At 37.3% G+C, this 20649-nt stretch overlaps 1 protein-coding gene across 5 annotated transcripts in view; it reads right to left on the reverse strand.

Annotated features, from left to right (window-relative positions):
- Rilpl (Rab interacting lysosomal protein like) overlaps nucleotides 1–20649 on the reverse strand; it is a gene marked incomplete at its 5' end in the record, with an annotated part of 507005 nt that overhangs the window by 388373 nt on the left and 97983 nt on the right. For 2 of the 5 annotated variants that reach the window (XM_053774589.2, XM_053774588.2), the window contains 1 exon segment: nucleotides 17194–17313. In XM_053774589.2, coding sequence (XP_053630564.1) covers nucleotides 17194–17313 — 120 coding nt within the window. 5 annotated transcript variants of the gene reach the window in all.

Below are 20649 nucleotides of genomic sequence, written 5' to 3' on the forward strand. Positions count from 1 at the left end.
TGTCTGTGGTCACAGTCAAGCACCTGTGAAACATTGCTTTTGTGTAGAGTTCTTTAAAGTTTGCAATGACCTGCTGGTCCATGGGCTGGAGGAGAGGAGTGGTATTCGGGGGCAAGAACTTTACTGTGATGAACCCAAACTCCTCGAAAATTAGGTCATCCAAGTTTGGAGGATGAGCAGGTGCACTGTCCATTACTAGCAGGCACTTGAGATCCAATTTCTTTTCCAGGAGATACTCCTTCACACTAGGGCCAAACACTTCACTGAACCACTCGATGAATATTTCCCATGTGACCCATGACTTACTATTAGATTTCCAAAAAACACACAATTTACTCTTCATAACATTGTTTTTCCTGAACACTCTGGGATTTTCAGAATGGTACACTAGTAATGGCTTCACTTTGAAATCCCCACTAGCATTAGCACAGAACATTAGCATCAGCCTGTCTTTCATAGGCTTGTGTCCTGGCATTGCCTTTTCCTCCTGTGTAATGAAGGTCCTCTTTGGCATTTTCTTCCAAAAGAGGCCTGTTTCATCACAAGTGAACACTTGTTCAGGTTCCAGTCCTTCAGCCTCTATGTACTCCTTGAATTCATGCACATATTTTTCAGCCGCCTTGTGGTCCGAACTGGCAGCCTCACCATGCCTTACCACACTGTGTATGCCAGTACGGTTCTTAAATCTTCCAAACCAGCCTTTGCTGGCCTTAAATTCACTCACATCACCACTAGTTGCAGGCAATTTCTTTACCAAATCATCATGCAACTGCCTAGCCTTTTCACAAATAATTGAAGTCATAAGAGTATCTCCTGCTAATTGTTTCCAATTTATCCACACCAATAATAACTTCTCAACCTCTTCGAGTACTGGTGATCTCATTTTTGTCAGCATAGTTACCCCCTTTGCAACAACAGCATCCTTGATTTCCTTTTTCTTGGCCACTATGGAACATAAGGTTGTGTAGGGTTTCTTATACATCCTGGCCAGTTCGGCCACACTTGTACCACTTTCATATTGTTCAATGATGGTTTTCTTAAATTCAATCGTATTTCTCACCTTTACCACAGGCTTGGCACTAGGAGCTTTCTTTGGAGCCATGGTAGCTTATTTAGTACTTGCAAGCACTAAAATAAATAGATTATGAAATATTTCGCTGGAGCACATGAGGGGACCTTCACTAACTGGTAAACAATGCCAGACTGGCTGCTGCCATGGCTCACGCCGTGGGTACACATCCCAGACGAACTACGACTCGCGAGTCAACCTATGAAAAGCAAGCCCATGTTTATACGAAAATATCCCTATGATTTCCGAAATTTACGATTGCCGAGAACTACGAAAAGCGAGGGACCACTGTAATATCAGCACACTTGTGAAAGAATATTAGACTCGCCAGTTGACGTGTATTGGACGCTTGGCATGACTTGTTTACTTTTGAACTTTGGTAAAAATTGAATATTTCTGCTACTTTGAGCTCAATTTCAAGGTACTTTTCATTGTAAAACCAAACAAAATCATCTCAATTTCTGTAATATGTGTTCCATTCTATAAAATGAGACCAAGAAAACTAGAATACAACAATAAATACCATACGAAAATACAGTGCAAAGTCGCTGTTTTATTCCAAAAACACGGTCAAAGTTTTTTTTTTCTCATTATGCACTGTGTGCTGCAGTATTTTTTTTATACTGCGCACACTGACCACACAGACCCATTCTTTCATATGTAGGCCTACCAGCTTTCTCCCACTAAATTTGAGGGTGCTAGAATTTAGGCATACTAGTACGTCAAAAACCCTGGGTTGTAAGCCGTACTAGTACGGCCGAAACCCTCAAAGGGGTAATGCCACTAGAACCAGCTTGAGAGTCACCGGACCCCTGTTGCACAAAATATTTGTCCAGATAGGTCTGTTCCTGGCATCTCTAAGATTTGCCTAAAATGGGACATGGCATTGTCACTGTAAAAGTTGCCAGTACAGATTGCAACAGCTTTCTCAGGGTGATGTTCTTCCACAAATGAATGCACTCTAGTCCACATTGCACAAATCTTCTTAATCTTTGAAGAAGGCACCTTCTTCCATCTTCCTTCCTCCTCCTCTGAAGCAATTTCCTGAGCTGTGGTCTGTTGCTGCTGCAGATGAAACTCTTTCAGCTCATCAGTGGTTAGCTCTTCACTGTGGTCCTCAACCAACTCTTCCACATCCTCGCCACTCACATCCAACCCCATGGAATTCCCCAATGCCACAATTGATTGCACAACAGGTGTAGGGTCGACAGGGTCAGCCTCAAAGCCTTCAAAATCCTTCTTTTGGACACAATCTGGCCACAATTCTCCTCAAGCAGAGTTCATCGTCCTGGAAGTCACTCCCTGCCAAGCCTTATCTATAAGACTTATGCAGTGGAAGATACTGAAGTAATTCTTCCAGAAATCTCTTAGGGTCAATTCAGAGTCCGAGGTTATGTCAAAGCATCTTTGAAACATTGCTTTGGTGTACAGTTTTTTAAAGTTTGCAATGATCTGCTGGTCCATGGGCTGGATGAGAGGAGTGGTGTTAGGAGGCAAAAAACTTAACTGTTACAAAACTGAATTCCTTAGACAACTGGTCTTCCAAGTCTGAAGGATGAGAAGGAGCATTGTCCATTAACAGGAGGCACTTGAGTGGCAATTTATTATCCAGAAGGTATTTCTTCACACTCGGGCCAAACACTTTATTGAACCATTCCAGGAAAATTTCCCTAGTGACCCATGCCCTACTGTTAGCCTTCCGCATCACACACAATTTACTCTTGACAGCACTGTTGTCTTGAACACACTGGGATTTTCAGAGTGATACTTGAGTAAAGGTTTCACTTTGAAATTCCTGCTAGCATTACCACACAGCAAGAGAGTTAGCCTATCTTTCATAGGCTTGTGTCCTGGCAGTGCCTTTTCCTCCTGTGTGATGTAGGTCCTCTTTGGCATTTTCTTCCAAAACAGGCCTGTTTCGTCACAACTGAACACTTGTTGGGGTTGGAATTTTTCAGCCTCTACATAACCTTTGAATTCCCACACAAATTTTTCAGTCGGTTGTTTATCAGAACTGGCACCCTCACCATGCCTTACAACACTTTGTATGCCACTTTGCTTCTTGAATTTTTTGAACCAGCCTTTGCTGGCCTTAAATTCACCAACATCAGCACTCATTTCAGGCAGTTTCTTTATGAGATCACCATGCAACTGCCTTGCTTTTTCACAAATTGTCAACTGCACAACACTATCTCTTGCTAAATCTTTCTTCTCTGATCCACACCAACAATAATTTCTCCACTTTTTCAGTTGTTTGGGATCTCTGTTTAGTTATCGCATTCACCCCTTTCACAACATCAGCTTCCATGATTTCTTTTCTCTGTCACAATGGGGCTGATCGTTGATTGTGCCTTCCCGTACATCCTGCCGAGTTCAGCAATGCGTATGCCACTATCATATTTTTGAACGATTTTTTTTTCATTTCTATGGTGTTCCTCACTTTCTTTACCAAATGACTGGCACTAGCGGCTTTCTAAGGGGCCATGGTGGCTTATTTAGCAGTCACACACAATAAACAAGTGCCAAAAACAATGGATTATTACGAGATGTTTCATATGACCTGGCAGGACATGTTCACTCACTGAGAAACAACGCGGCACTGCCCGAGAATGCGTGTGGGAGGAGGCTTTGTCTGCGCACTGGGCACTAAACAGGTTCTGTATGTTCAATGAAAACGAAGGAAATCTACAAAAACAGAACCAAAATATCGATGAAAAAAGTCGACGAAAACAGAAATCAGTGATAATGGAGATCAACGAAAAGGGAGGGGCCATTGTACTGCATTAGTGTCCATTTTTCCACAGCTTGAGCTGCAAATGAAGAATTGGTCAATTACAAATAAATTACATTGAAATTACATCAGATCCATGATCTGCATTATGGAATGGTTGAACTAAGGTGAAGTCAAAGCATGAGAATTTAAAGACAGTTAATGGATACAACATTCATACGAGACTTAATGATATTAGTAAAGAAGTTGGCAAATGGGGAAATTCTGAAAATTTTCAGGCAGTGAGTTCCAAATTTCTGGGCCTTTTATTATGAATAACTGTGAATTATTGCACCTGGATTTTTTCTCATCTATTCAGAAAAAATACTTTTGAATAAGAGAGAATATCTGACTTTTCATTTCTCATTTGATCTAATTCAAGAATTTTGAAACACTTGAAACTTCTCAACTAAAAAGTTTGGAAAAAAATATTTGTTTAAGTAAAATTTTTATCCCATATCTGGATATAATATAGTATATGATATATGGTAACTGATTTGGTTAAAGATGCTGTAGAATCTTTTGCAGTTGACCCTCAAGCACGGACACCACGTGAGAAATATGTATAGATAAGTGTGTTGTAGAGGGTCTGCAGTGTACATATATTGTGCTATAAAAGCAGATATTTGACAGAATACATACAGATTTTATTCGTTTTATAATTATGCTGGATATAAAAAGTAAAATTCAACTATCCCGAACTCATCAAGGCAGTGTATGGATTGTCACAATTAAAATTTTATCAAAACAATGATATAAAACTCTAAAGGCCACCTCATAACAAATGTCTGGTTTTTAACCCTTTCAGAGTCAGCAGGCCCTCTCCTAAACTTGTTCTCAGGGTCGGAAATTTTTTCGAAAAAAAAAAAAAATGATTTTTCTTATGAAATGATAGAGAATCTTTTCCTGATCATAATGACACCAAAGTATGAAATTTGATGGAAAACTTACAGAATCATGCTCTCGCAAAGCTAGCAGTCTCGACAATGTTTACGCATTGGCAATTTCGCCCACTTTGAGCCCTATTTTCGGCTAATTCCAATGCACCAGTTGACAAAAATCATAACGATTTTGCTAAACTCCATTTTTTCTATCAAATGAGTACAAGAAACCACCCATTTACCAATTTTAACTATCCAATAAAGTGGTCAGAAATTGTTAATTTTGCCAATTTCACACAAATTTCAAAAGATGCCAATTTCCAAATAGGGTCCAGAATAAGCAAGACAGACATTCCTGACACTAAAATAACATTTTCTCTGTTCATTAGTCACATCCCCAAGCCTCTCTTACATTTCTTGTGCTTTCCACTTTGAATTTTTATTCTCACAAAAGGTAGAAGATTTACTGTTATGCAGATTATTGCATTAGTGTAGAAATGGTATAAATAATATCAGCGCACTTGTGAAAGAATATCAGACTCGCCAGTTGACGTGTATTGGATGCATAGCATGATTTGTTTACTTTTGAACTTTGGCAAAAATCGAACATTTCTGCTACTTTGAGTTCAATTTCAAGGTACTTTTCATTGTGAAACCAATCAAAATCATCTCAGTTTCTGTAATATATCTTCCATTCTGTAAAATGAGACCAGAAAAAATAGAATACAACCATAAATAGCATTCAAAAATAAACTGCAAAGTTGCTGTTTTAAAGCAAAAACACCGTCAGAGTTTTTTTTTCTCATTATGCACTGTGTGCTGCAGGATTTTTTTTTTACTGTGCACACTGACCACAAAGACTCATTCTTTCATATGTAGGCGTACTAGCTTTCTCTCACTAGATTTGAAGGCGCTAGAATTTGTGGGTACTAGTACGGCACCAACCCTGGCGTATAAGCCGTACTAGTACGGCACCAACCCTGAATGGGTTAAGTACTATGCAAGCATTGGTATTAGTCCACCCAAAATGCTCAGGCGTGTTAGTGGCTATTTTTGTTTTTAACATCATTTTATAACATGAAAATCACACATTGTAAACTTTACAAAGAAATAAAAATTTGAATATAAATTTAAGTACTTATCACCTGAAGAATTACATTCTGTGTAGATATGTCCATATAGAAGGCAATGGAATGTCTAACTAAAGTTTAATGCATGGATGCTTGGTTAAGATGGTAATGTATGTTGAAAATGGTATAAAACACTAACAAGATGATGAGTAAGACACCTGTGCAACAGTTGGACATGTTGACTTAAGAAATCGTAATGACACGATTGCAAATAAACCATATCCCCGGCCGGGATTGAACCCGTGGTCATAGAGTCTCAAAACTCCAGCTGGTCTAGTGGCTAACGCGACGGGCTGGAGTTTTGAGACTCTATGACCGCGGGTTCAATCCCGGCCGGGGGTATGGTTGGACATGTTCACTGTTGAAATGTTTCATCTATGCTGTACACTTCATCAGTCAAATTCAGAGAATGTATTACCTCACATCACATGAAAAGTACAATAAAATCTCAGAGAGAAAGCATTTTGACTGATGGATTTTTAGTCAAAATATTTTAATTTTAAGGATAAGCAGAAAAGTCTAAAAATTTGTAAATTATCACCAGTTTTGATTAAAAATGTGATAATCCCTGTTACCTACAATATGTTCTCCACTGTGAAACTGAACAGTCGTTCATTTACAAATGATTTAAAACTACACTACAAGGAACGATGGAAGAGAAGGTGAACTCTCAGATATATCTGACATACTTACAACCAGTTCCAAGGGTTCCCCTACCCTCACAGACTGGCCCAAGGCAAGACTTCCTTGTTGACTGCCTGTTCAACCAAGCTGTTGCTGTCAGTGACTCACTGGCCAACACAGCCTGATTCTTCGCCTGACTCTGGCACTTTGATGAGGTAGTAATTCATTTTCGTCTTTGTAAACTTCTACACTTGTTCCAGTAATATTTGTGGTATCTCCTGGTAGCAATTACAAGATGTTGACATGATGTCTAATTATGCTTATGGTACCCCTGCTTTTCACTTGTATGTCTTTTTATAACCATATTTTTCACTCCAGCAGCATGTTATAATATGCAGATTTGGGACCTGGTCTTCCAAAATATTCCAGTGTCTTGATCCCACAAACTTTGACTTCAACTCTGACATACCTGCCTTTCTTACATTACCATCGTTACATACCTAAATATCTATGTTTGTATCACAAATTGTACTACTTGTAATACTGGTATCAGTTTCATCTACATTAAACTATAAAGCTAAGTAACTAAAACATTTGGCTGCCTCAAAATAATAGAGTAAACTACTGAATATTTGAAATTTACCACACTTTACCTGTCTAGACCCAAATAGTCTTCAAGTGCAGTGGAACTCCGGATTTCGTACGCACCGAAGATCATACGTTTCGGATTTAGAAAACGCTTTTCGGCCAAATTTTGGTCCGGATTTCGTACCTCCACCCAGAAATCTTACGTATCACACACATCCGCCTGCTCAAGAAGCCGCCACTCATGCGTACATGTCTCAGTCTGGCTCTGTCACTGGTTGAGTGAGCATTACTTTGCATGTCCATCCGAAACATTTAGTAAGAGTCCACTGTTTTTTGTGCTTAACTATTGAGTGTGACTGCAACATAAGCCACTATGGGCCCAAAGAAAGTTCCTAGTGCCAGCCCTTTGGTAAAGAAGGTGAGAAACATGATAGAATTCAAGAAAGAGATTGTAGAAAAATATGAAAGTGGCATATATTTAGCCAAGCTTGCCAGGATGTACATAAGAACATAAGAAAGGAGGATCACTGCAGTAGGCCCATACTAGGCAGGTCCTTTACAATCCATCCCACTAACAAAACATTTGCCCAACCTAATTTTCAATGCTACCCAAGAAATAAGCTCTGATAACTCTATCCACTCATTTGCAAGTCCCACTCAAATCCAACCCCTCTCACTCATGCATTTTTTTTTTTCAACAAGTCGGCCGTCTCCCACTGAGGCAGGTGAAACTACCCAAGGTCCCAGCCTCAATAGCCCAACTAGGTAGACTGTTCCACTCATCAACTACCCTATTTCCAAACCAATACAGTGAACCCCCGCTTAACGATCACCTCCCAATGCGACTAATTATGTAAGTGTATTTATGAAAGTGCGTTTATACGTGTATGTTTGGGGGTCTGAAATGGACTAATCTACTTCACAATATTACTTATGGGAACAAATTCGGTCAGTACTGGCATCTGAACATACTTCTGGAATGAAAAAATATCGTTAACCGGGGGTCCACTGTACTTTCCTATGTCCTTTCTAAATCTAAACTTGTCTAATTTAAATCCATTACTGCGGGTTCTCTCTTGGAGAAATATCCTCAAGACCTTATTAATGTCCCCTTTATTAATACCCATCTTCCACTTACACACTTCGATCATGTCTCCCCTCATTCTTCGTCTAACAAGTGAATGTAATTTAAGGGTCTTCAATCTCTCTTCATAGGGAAGATTTCTACGCTGAATGTTTTGTAAAGAATTTATGTCCATTCTGTAATATGGAGACCAGAATTGAGCTGCATAATCTAGGTGAGGCCTTACTAATGATGTATAAAGCTGTAATATAACCTCTGAACTTCTGTTGCTTACACTTCTTGATATAAATCCCAGTAATCTGTTTGCCTTATTACATACGCTTAGGCATTGCTGTCTTGGTTTAAGGTTGCTGCTCACCATAACCCCCAAGTCCTTTTTGCAATCTGTATGGCTAAGTTCTACATTATTTAACTTATAAGTGCTAGGGTTGTGGACACTCCCGAGCTTCAGAACCTTGCATTAATCTACATTGAACTGCATCTGCCATTTTTCTGACCAGGTATTGAGCTTGTCTAAATCCTCCTGAAGTTCCCTGATATCTACGTTTGAATCAATTATCCTACCTATCTTTGTGTCATCGGCAAATTTGCTCATTTCACTAGTAATTCCCTCATCAAGATCATTGATATATATTATAAACAAAACAACAATGGGCCCAAGACTGATCCCTGTGGAACACCACTTGTTACAGATCTCCACTCGGATTTAACCCCATTTATGGACACTCTTTGCTTCCTGTCTGTGAACCATAACTCGATCCATGAGAGCACTTTTCCCTGAATGCCATGAGCTGCCACTTTCTTTAACAGTCTTTGGTGCAGAACTCTATCAAAAGCTTTACTAAAATCTAAGTAAATAATATCAAATTCTTTATCATGATCAACAGCCTCAAAAGCTTTACTGAAGAAAGTTAATAAATTAGTTAGACAAGAATGGCCTCTCGTGAATCCATGCTGAGTATCATTAATCAGATTATGCTTATCCAGATGGCCTCTTATAATCTCAGCTATAACTGACTAGCAATTTGCCTACAATTGAGGTCAGGCTTATTGGGTGGTAATTTGATGGTAATGACTTATCGCCTGATTTAAAAATAGGAATTACATTAGCCATCTTCCACATATCAGACACTATACCTGTTTGAAGAGATAAATTAAAAATATTAGTTAATGGTTCACAGAGTTCCAATTTACATTCCTTAAGAACCCTTGAAAAATGCTCATCAGGTCCCGGCGACTTATTTTGCTTCAGTTGATTTGTTTCATAACCATTTCACTAGTGACTGTGATGTTACATATTTATCTTCTTCAAGCCCACTATAAAAATTAATTACTGGGATATTGTTAGTGTCTTCCTGTGTAAAAACCGAGAGAAAATACTTATTTAAAATCGAGCACATTTCGTTCTCTTTGTCAGTAAGATGCCCAGAGTTATTTATAAGGGGACCTATCTTATCTCTAACTTTTGTTCTATACACCTGGAAAAAGCTTTTTGGGTTAGTTTTCGAATCCCTGGTAACTTTAATTTCATAGTCCCGTTTAGCTTTTCTTATCCCCTTTTTAACGTCCCTCTTAATGTCAATATACTGATTCATAAGATGACTCTCACCTCTTTTGATGCACCTATAAATTCCTTTCTTATGCCCTAAAAGATATTTGAGCCTATTATTCATCCATTTTGGATCATTTCTGTTTGATTTAATTTCTTTATATGGTATAAATATTCTTTGGGCAGCATGTATAGTGTTCAGAAAACTGTCATATTGAGAGCTCTCTTCGTTACCCCAGTCAACAGATGATAAGTGTTCTCTAAGCCCATCGTAATCTGCTAAGCGAAAATCTGGGATTGTTATTGAGTTATCCCTACTATCATACTTCCATTCAATGCTAAATGTAATTGATTTGTGGTCACTAGCACCAAGTTCCTCCGAAATTTCTAAATTATTAACAAGGGATTCATTGTTTGCCAGAACTAAGTCAAGCAGGTTATTTCCCCTTGTAGGTCCTGTCACAAACTGCTTCAAAAGACAATCCTGAACTACTTCTAAGAAGTCGTATGATTCTAAATTCCCAGTCAAGAAATTCCAATCAATATGACTAAAGTTAAAGTCTCCTAGAATTACTACATTATCGTGCCTTGTGGCCTTAACAATTTCCTCCCATAGTAGTCGCCCTTGGCCCCTATCTAAGTAGGAAGCTAAAATCAACAATCTGTTCCATCCTGGCAAAGAAAGTAGAAATCAAGGAAGCTACAGTTGCGAAAGGGGTAAATATGCTAACGAAACAGAGTTCACAAACAATCAAAGATGTGGAGAAGTTGTTGTTGGTGTGGATCAATGAAAAACAGTTAGCCAAAGACAGTGTTGTGGAGTCGATCAATTGAGAAAAGGCAAGGCAGTTGCATGCACATCTCATAAAGAAAATGCCTGGAACGAGTGCTACTGTTAGTGAATTTAAGGCCAGCAGAGGCTGGTTCAACAGATTCAAGAAGAGTAGTGGCATACACAGTGTTGGTTGAAAGGTATGGTGAGGCTGCAAGTTCAGACAAACAGACCTCTTCTGGAAGAAAATGCCACAGAGGACCTACATCATGCAGGAGGAAAAGGCACTACCAGAACACAAGCCTATGAAGGATAGGCTAACTCTTTTGTTCTGTTGTAATGCAAGTGGGGATTTCAAAGTTAAACCTTTACTGGTGTATCACTCTGAAAATCCCAGAGTGTTCAAGAAAAATAATGTTGTCAAGAATAAATTGTGTGTGATGTGGAAAGCTAACACATAATAAGGCATGAAGTGTTTGGCCCGAGTGTGAAAAAGTACCTCCTGGAAAATAAATTGCCACTCAAGTGCCTCCTGGTACTGGACAATGCTCCTGCTCATCCTCCAAACTAAGAAGACCAATTGTTTAGGGATTTCAGTTTTATAACAGTGAAGTTCTTGCCTCCTAACACCACTCCTCTCATCCAGCCCATACTTGGAGAAAATTGTGGCGAGAATATGTCTTCAACAAGGATTTTGAAGGGTTTGAGGCTGACCCTGATGACCTTACGCCTGTTGTGGAATCTACTGTGTCTTTGGGGATGTCTATGGGGATGGAGGCAAGTGGCCAGGATGTGAAAGAGCTGGTGGAGGACCACAGAGAAGAGCTAACCACTGAAGAGCTGCAAGACTTCCATCTGGAACAACAACAGACCACAGCTGAGGAAATTGCTTAAAAGGAGGAAGAGAGAGGGAAGAAGGTGCCTTCTTCAGCAATTAAGGACATTTCTGCAAAGTGGAATGAGGTACAAACTTTTGTGGAAAAATATCACCCTGACCAAACTGATACAAGCCGTATCTGCAACATGTTCAGTGACAATACCTTGTCCCATTTTAGGCAAATCTTAAAGAGACGCCAGAAACAGAGCTCTCTGAACAGAATTTTAGTGCAACAGGGGTCCAGTGCAAGTAACAAAGAAGGGAAGTAACCCCGGACAGGGTTTTTGATACCTGAAGTCCTTATGGAGGGGGATTCTCCTTCCAAACAATAAGCTCTCCTAACCTTCTTCCATACACCAACAAGAGTCTTCAATAAAGGTATGTAATAGTGATTTAAATGTTCATTTATCCATTTTATTAGTGCTTTATATTTATTTCTCACTGTTTTCTGTATGTAAAACTATAGTTATTCTTTAAAAAATGGTATTTTTTGTTACTGCCTTTGGATGTCTGGAATGAATTAATTGCATTTACATTATTTCTTATGAGAAATATTACTTCAGTTTTCGTACATTTCAGATTTAGATCAATCTTCTGGAATGGATTAAATACGAAATCCAGGGTTCCACTATTAGGTTAAGCCTGCCTGAAATGCCCTGGCATGATAGTGGCTTTCTTTGTACCAATCAAATTATGAAATGTAAACATACGCTGTAACCTTTGCAAAGAAATAAATTTTTGTTTTATTTTGTGTTTTGTTTGTTTTTAATTAGTGGTGTTCATTAGTAAGTCTGAATTAACCCTTTGACTGTTTTGGTCGTATATGTGTCTTACGCACCACTGTTTCGGACGTATTAATACGCGTAAATTTTAGCGGCTTCAAATCAAGCAGGAGAAAGCTGGTAGGCCCACATGTGAGAGAATGGGTCTGTGTGGTCAGTGTGCACCAAAAAAAAAAAAAATCCTGCAGCACACAGTGCATAATGTGAAAAAAAGAAAAAGACTTTTTTGGATTAAAACGCCGAATTTGAGGTGCATTTTCATATAGTATTTATCGTTATATTCTCATTTTCGTGGTCTCATGTGATAAAATGGAAAACATATTAAAGAAATAGAGATGATTTTGACTAGTTTCACGATGAAAACGACCTTGAAATTGAGTTCAAAGTAGCGGAAATGTTAGATTTTTACCAATGTTCAGGAGTAAGCAAATCACACCACACGTCCAATACACATCAACTGTGAAGTTTAATATTCTTTCACTAGTGCACTGATATTATCTATACCATTTTTACAATAATGCATTAGTCTGCATAACAGTAAATTTTGTATTTTTTGTATGAATAAAAAATCAAAATACAAAACAATAGTAATATAAGAGGGGCCTAGAGACGTGACTAATGAACAGAGGATATGTTATTTTAGTGCTAAGAATGTCTACATTGTTTATTCTGGACCCTATTTTGAAATTGGCATCTTAATTTGCATGAATTTGCCAAATTGTCAATTTCTGACCACTATTGGGTAGTTCAAATTGGTAAATGGGCAGTTTTTTGTACTCAACTGATAGAAAATATGGAGTTCTAAAGAAATAGCTATGAGTTTGGTCAACTGGGACAACGAAATTGGCTAAAAACAGGGCTCAAAGTCGGCAAAATCGCCGATGCGTATATGTCACCGAGACCGCTAACTTCGCGGGAGCATAATTCAATGAGTTTTCAACCAAATTTCGTACTTTTGGTGTCATTACCATCGAGAAAAGATTATCAATTCACAAGAATTTTTTTTTTTTTCCAAAAATTTTGCGACATAGAATGACAGTTTCAGAAAGAGGCTTGCAACAGTCAAAGGGTTAAGAACTAGCTTGTATTGTGAAGTGCAGCTTTGGTCACTACATTATAGCACAATGACATCAGTTCTCTTGAAATAAAACAAAAAACGACAATTAACCTAATCCTTAACATTTTCAAGGGACTATTTTTTATTAAGACTTATTAAGGAAACTAATTTACATTATCTTAAAAAAATAATAGGACTAATAGGACAGCAGAATGCTTATAAGCATTCTGGTCATATGTGAGATGTTATCTTAGTCTTAAAAGTCTTCTGCTGTTCTATTATTTTTACAGTTCCTTGATAATGTGAGAAATCATGAAAGCACTTTGAAATTCACTATTTTTTCACAATGGTTATTTTGCAAACTGTGATATCACCTGTTTACTGTGATCTTATTGCATCATTTTCTTAAATAGTGTACAATGAGTTGTAACATGAAGAATGTACACAAAATGGATGAAAAGATTTATTAAGAGAGAGAGAGAAAGCACAAGGGTTGTAAAAAAAAAAATAAGATAAAAATCAAAACATCAAATTCAAATGGTAAAGTTTTCAGATTTAGAAAAGTAATATAGTATCAGGTAAAGACTAGTTCAGGAACAGATTAGTTACCATGAAGCATCAATGCCATTCATAAACTAGAAAGCTTCAAGTATATGGTAGATTGGACAATAACAATAATAATAATATGTAATAATAATATTTATTTCTACAAGTACATGATACAACTTATACAGACCATAGTCGACATCAACGACCTACTATATAGAAAGCCCCTGGTTATGCAGATTATTTCCTGTAACTTCAATTAATTTTGTTCCCCAGGTACCTACTTACTGCTAAGTGAACGGGGAGAGCAGGTGTCTTAACCCTTTGACTGTTTCGGTTGTATATATACGTCTTACGAGCCGGTGGGAGAAAGCTAGTAGGCCCACATGTGAGAGAATGGGTCTGTGTGGCCAGTATGTGAAGTATAAAAAAAATCCTACGGCATGCAGTGCATGAGAAAAAAAAACTCCAACTGTGTTTTTGGATAAAAATGCCGAATTTGAGGTGTATTTTCGTATAGTATTTATAGTTGTATTCTCATTTTCCTGGTCTCATTTGATAGAATGGAAGACATATTACAGAAATAGAGATGATTCTGACTGGTTTCTTGATGAAAAGTAGGGGAAATGTTCGATTTTTACCGACATTCAAGAGTAAACAAGTGGCGTCATTGTCCAATAAGTGTCCAATTAGCCCTTCTAATACTCAGTCATGAATGGACTGACATTATTTATACAATTATTACAATAATGCAGTAGACTGCATAACAGTAAATCTTTTATTTTTTGTGTGAATAAAAATTCAAAATGGAGACATGACTGATGAACAGAGAAAGTGTTATTTTAGTGCCAGGAATGTCTGCATTGTTCATTCTGGGCCCTATTTTGTAATTGGCATCTTTTTTAATTTGTGTGAAATTGGCCAAATTGACAATTTCTGACCACTTTATTGGGTAGTTGAAATCAGTAAATGGGCGGTTTCTTGTACTTAATCGATAGAGCAAATGGAGTTGTAAAGAAATTGTTACGAGTCTGGTCGACTGGAATAATGGAATTGGCCAAAAATAGTACTCAAAGTGGGCAAAATCGCCAATGTGTAAACATCGCTGAGATCATTAACTTCGCAAGAGCGTAATCCTGTAAGTTTTCCATCAAATTTCGTACTTCTGGTGTCATTAACATCAGGAGAAGATTCTCTATCATTTCATGAGAAAAATAATTTTTTTTTTTTTCAAAAATTTTGTGACACAAACACACTTCCGGATTTGGTGTTGCAACAGTCAAAGGGTTAAGGAAACACACCTAATGTTTCCACTTGTAATGGGGATCGAACCATGGACACTCAATGCGTGGAGTGCACTACCAACTAAGCTACGGGACAAGTAATATTAGCAATAATTCAAATTCAAATTGATAAATATAAGTCAAAATGCTATGGCTGGAACTAACCCCAACAAATTCATAATTGGAAATGAAAAAATATTTCAGTTTGTCCTGAAGAGTTAATGGTCTAGGAGAGAGAGAATACAGTAGGGCATTCTGCTAATACAAACATTTCAAATTATGACCAAAACTTGCTATACTCCCCCCCCCCCCGACAGTCACTGCGACCCACCTGGTTTGTTTACATTCTCCATGAGTTCCGTGTCTTTCCATTGTGTTTGGAAACTTTCCAAAATTTCATATTTTATATATACTCATTATGTGTGGGTGGGGTTGGGTGGCCTGGCCTGGCTGGCTACCATACCTCCCCCAACTGATTTCTCATCTCACCCTACATTAAGACTACAAATATTTTAAGTAATGAGTACACTATGTATATGTGTATTTTACTTTTTTATTGTTTTTAATTCCTAGTTCTATTATTAACCTATGTTAATGTAAACTTGTTACCTAGTATTTATATGCAGTTATAAGTGGAAAAAAGGGCGTTCCACCTTATGGCAATTCCCGGTTTATGGCAGTAGCCTGGAACCTAACCTGCCGTATAAGTGGGGCCCTACTGTACTTCACATATTGTTTTTAAGTTGTGGCTTGCTGTGAATTAGACAAATACACAAGTGATAATGGTTGGGTGTAAATTGGAGTTTCCTCACATAAGCTGACAGGCAATGTGGAATTTCCTGTGTATTTATGTTCTTCTAAAGGAGGGGTGGGGATATTTGCTCTTAGGAGTCATCTGAAATGTCGTATGTGTGTGCCTTTGGCAAGACAGTGATGATGTGAATGATGGTAAAGATGTTTCTTTTTTGGGTCACACTGTCTTGGTGGGAGATGACCCGTGTGTTAAAAAAAAAATCTGTTAATATGTTAATGTTTCCAAAAGCAGCTCCTCAGATCATTTCCAGTTAATATAATGGATTTAAATTCTAATGGCATTTAGAGGTAATGACATCTTACTCATCACTTGTGAATAAATAATTAGCTCTCAGAAAATTTTGAAACTGAAAAACAAAAAAATTATATACAATATTAACAATAATAAAATATACATTAGAAATAAAATGATACATACTTACCATACATCATAAGACAATCTCAAACACTGAAGCAATAGCCATATAATTCTAACTATACATTGCTGTACTATCAAGTAGGCTAAACAGTATCAACTATCAGTCAACTCCATTATACTCTACTATGAAGCACTGGTATTTATTTTTCCATTAACACAATGGCTAGTAAACATCATGCAGATGCATCCACTATGAAAGAAAGAGGTTTGGCCCAACATCCACAGACTGGTGAGACATTAACATATGTACTAACATGCTTCTTACCTCAAGCCAGTTTGGCAAGACAGGCATCACCAATATGCTTTGCTTATATGCATGCACAGTAATCTTCAAGCTTTTCATGGCTATGTTTGCAGTAACAATGCTTAAACTTTCTTAATCACCAAAGTATTTACTCATGACACAGTGTATGATTCATACCTACTTTTAGTCATCATGACCAGACTTAATGTTGTATTAATTCCCATAAAGGTCTAAGAAATAGTGCCACGATATGCTCGACAAGTTACACAACACAATGCAAGTTCATTTCAAGTGGTAGATGCATAGCAACTGCTGCAATCACAAGGTATCAGCATCCATGGCATGTGTAGACCTCGCACTTACAACTGCACCAATGTTCAGTATCTATGCCTTCATGGCTCGTTTACAGCATTCCCAAAAAATAAAACATTCTTTTGCTTTTTGAGAAGAAATAAAATAAAACATTAAAATAAATAAAGGCAAGAATCATCAAATTTGCCCTCTAATGTCTTTATTGATTCACTGTTTCTATACATCACTGTAAGCACGAAGAAAGATGCAATAAATGGTTTGTCACTTGTGAAATAATACAGAAATCTTTAATATTATTACACTGTAATGTATATTTTATTTGTTAAAAACAAAAAACAAAAATTTTTTTGAAGAGTGCTTGCAACGTTAAAAAATAGAAAATTAACATGCTTACTGCATTTCGTTGGAAAGTGAGTCGGAGAGAGAGAGGGGGGGCGTGAGGGGGTCTGTAGGAGGCTGGAGCCCCCCCTCTGCTTGCACCATCTCTACTGGAGGGCAGATTATGTGGCTGCGCCTGACAAGACAAGCAACACACACCTCACTAGTGGCACATCACACTCACCAGACCTCCACATCACTGCTTCAAGGGATCATAAAATGCACACTACCACTCTCCCTACATCAAGACACTATTGATAACCTCGCAGTCACGTCAGTTACCAAGTGGATGCAGTTTTATGAAAGGTTACCATCCTACAAGCACAATCACTGCTAACAGATATTATTTTAAGAATTAAATACATTAATTTTAATATACAGTGGAACCTCGGTTTTCATGCTTAATCCATTCGAAAAAGTCTGACGATAAACTGAATCATACGAAAACTGAAGCAATATTTCCCATAAGAAATAATGTAAATCCAATTAATCCGTTCCAGACACCCAAAAATTTTTACAAAAAGTACATTTTATAGAGAATAACTATAGTTTTACGCACAAATTAGGGCATACAAACACCGAGGTTCTACTGTAATGATTTCATTCTTCAGAATAAGCCAGGAAATGTAATAGGATGGGTAGAGTACTACACGAGCAGTTCTATCAAAACTGTCCTTTTATCAGGCATGATACTTGTAGTATAAGTTGATATTATGCAATGAGTATAGGTTCATATCTTGAAACCAAGATAAGAATTCTTAGAGGGTTTGGTCTGTAGAGTAACATATACGTATTTGGATTTGGTCAATTGATGAAACAATGTTTCGTGATGTACAGGCGTCAAGGTAATCCGAATACCGTCATGATATACCATTTAATCCTAAAAAATGTTCAGGAAAGAAGGTTAAGTTAACTCCTAGGAATATAGTGGAAAAAATGTGATTTCAATCATGAGGGATTCAGGGAGCATCCAGTAAATAGTGGGAATCAATGAACGATTCCCCCAAAGATTCCAAATACTGCTCCTATTGATAATACATAATGAAAGTGGGCTACAACATAATACATACGTGTCGTGAAGAATAATATCGATTGATGAATTTACTAGAATAACTCCTGCTAATCCACCTACTGTAAATAGGAAAATAAACCCTAATGTTCATAGAAGGGAGGGTGTGTAGGAGAATTGGGAATAGCAATGATCATGGTTGCAGAAGTATGCTCGGGTGTCAACATCTATACCTACGGCAAATATGTGATGTGCTCACACTACAAAGCCCAAGATCCCAATCGCTGTTATAGCGTAGATTATGCCTAGGGTTCCGAATGCTTCTTTTGTACTTGATTCTTGTTACAATGCGGGTTACTATACCGAAGGCTGGGAGGATCAGAATGTAAACTTCTGGGTGTCCAAAAAAATCAGAATAAGTGTTGGTAAAGAATTGGGTCCCCCCCCCCCTCCTCCAGCAGGGTCGAAGAAGGCCGTGTTTAGGTTTCGATCTGTAAGTACTGTAGTACAGTATAGTAATTCTTTATGACAGTTCCACTGTAAATCTACATTCCTTAAATTGAAATACTGTATATAATTGGAAAAATGTGACCACTTCATGGGATTTATTATTCGCACTAAACGAGGCCTAGCTGTATGTACAGAATTACACAGCATGTGGAAAGGACTTTATAGTATATATTATTTGGTTTGGGGTGTGCTTTTTTAAATAGAATTTACAAAATATCCCACTATACAGAAGGACCTTATAAGAGCTTACTGTTGATATAGGTTTTGAGCTATACAGGTAACTGAAATATTTATAGCAAAATTTATTTCTGGTCAAAATTACTTCTTTTCAAATTTATTTACTTTCAAATTTATTTCTGGCCAAATTTATTTTTGGTCAAATTTATTTCTGATGAAAATTACATATGGAATCACTATTACTACAAGAGATGTGCTAAAATAAAATCAATAATTTGTGGAAACTTAGCCATAATTTATTAATAAATGTGTTAGTGTTTAATGAATGCAAGTCTTTTAGTACATACTTACCAACTGTGTTCGACTGCCGAGACTGATTCTTTGTTACTCCTCTTTCTATAGTTTTGTGTTCAGGCACTGGCCGTATCTTTTATTTTCCCAAAATTACTCTAATAAGGGAGATCCCCACATATACAGTATCTTCTTCTTGGTGTTCCACATTTTTGTTGGCTTTCAAATGGACTATTGTTCCACCTGCTGGTGACCATGCCGGTGGCGGTGAGTAGAACATAATGAACAATGGCTCAATTTGAGGCCAACAAAAATATGGAACACCAAAAAGAAGGTGCTGTATATGCAGGGCTCTTCTGTACTTCACTTAAAAATTCAACTGTGCATATAATAGTTTTTTTTTTTTCAACAAACTGACCATTTAACAAGGCAGGGTAACCTAAAAAGAAAAACTTGTGTTTATCTTTTTCTTTTTTGGTCATCCTAAAAAGAAAATTTACTAAATTTAAATTACTAAGTTTAAAAAGAAAAACAAGTTTTAATTTTTTTTAAATTTAGTAATTTATACAGGAAAAGGGGTTACTAGTCTCTTGCTCCCAGCATTTTAGTCACCTCTTACAACATAATGGTAAACTGAATAAAAAAATCCTACTTAATAGTATGTCTAATGCTTATGTAGTCTTTAAGCATTAGAATGAGTTTGCCAGAAATGCATTTGCTTACTAGTGACTTACTTTTGTGTCAAACAACGATTTTTTCCATATAAATTACATTATCTTTGTACAGCATAAAAAGGCATAAAAAATTTAAGTTGAATTTGAATCTTTGTAAAACTTTGCTGTTTAAAGTTAGGGAGCAAAATCATGAAGGTAATTGATTAGAGTGAACCCTCAATTTAACAGACCTTAGAAATACTGAGCAAAAATCTATTGCTGTTAGGTAAAAGGACACAATTGCAACTAATGTAACATTTTGTGTCAACATTTCATTCTCCAGGAGCTTTGTCAAGCCGTTACAAACAATACATGGACACACATAATAACAGCTTGACAAAGCTCCTAGAGAGCAAAACATTGCCACAGCAAAATGTTGCATTAGTTGCACCAGTGTCCTCTTACCTAACATATTGTGGGTAATTCTACCTACATTAATACAAAATCTATTGCTCACAAAACTGTTCAGTTTTGTTACAATCATGGTAAAAACAATTTCATCTCTACCCACCATAATCCCTTTTACCAGGCACCAGCCTAAATAATAATCATCATCTTTATTTCTACACATACATGATACAATTTACACAGACCTAGCTAACATCAGTAACATACTATACAGAAAGCCCCTAGTTATGCAGAGCATTTCCTGCAACTTAAGTTAATTTTGTCCCAAAGATGCAACCCACACCAGTCAGCTATCACTCATGTATCTAATTACTGCTAGGTGAACAGGGACAACAGATGTCTTGAGGAAACACACCCAATGTTT

The sequence above is a fragment of the Cherax quadricarinatus genome, chromosome 62 (genome assembly GCF_038502225.1).
Source record: "Cherax quadricarinatus isolate ZL_2023a chromosome 62, ASM3850222v1, whole genome shotgun sequence".
Taxonomy (NCBI): domain Eukaryota; kingdom Metazoa; phylum Arthropoda; class Malacostraca; order Decapoda; family Parastacidae; genus Cherax; species Cherax quadricarinatus.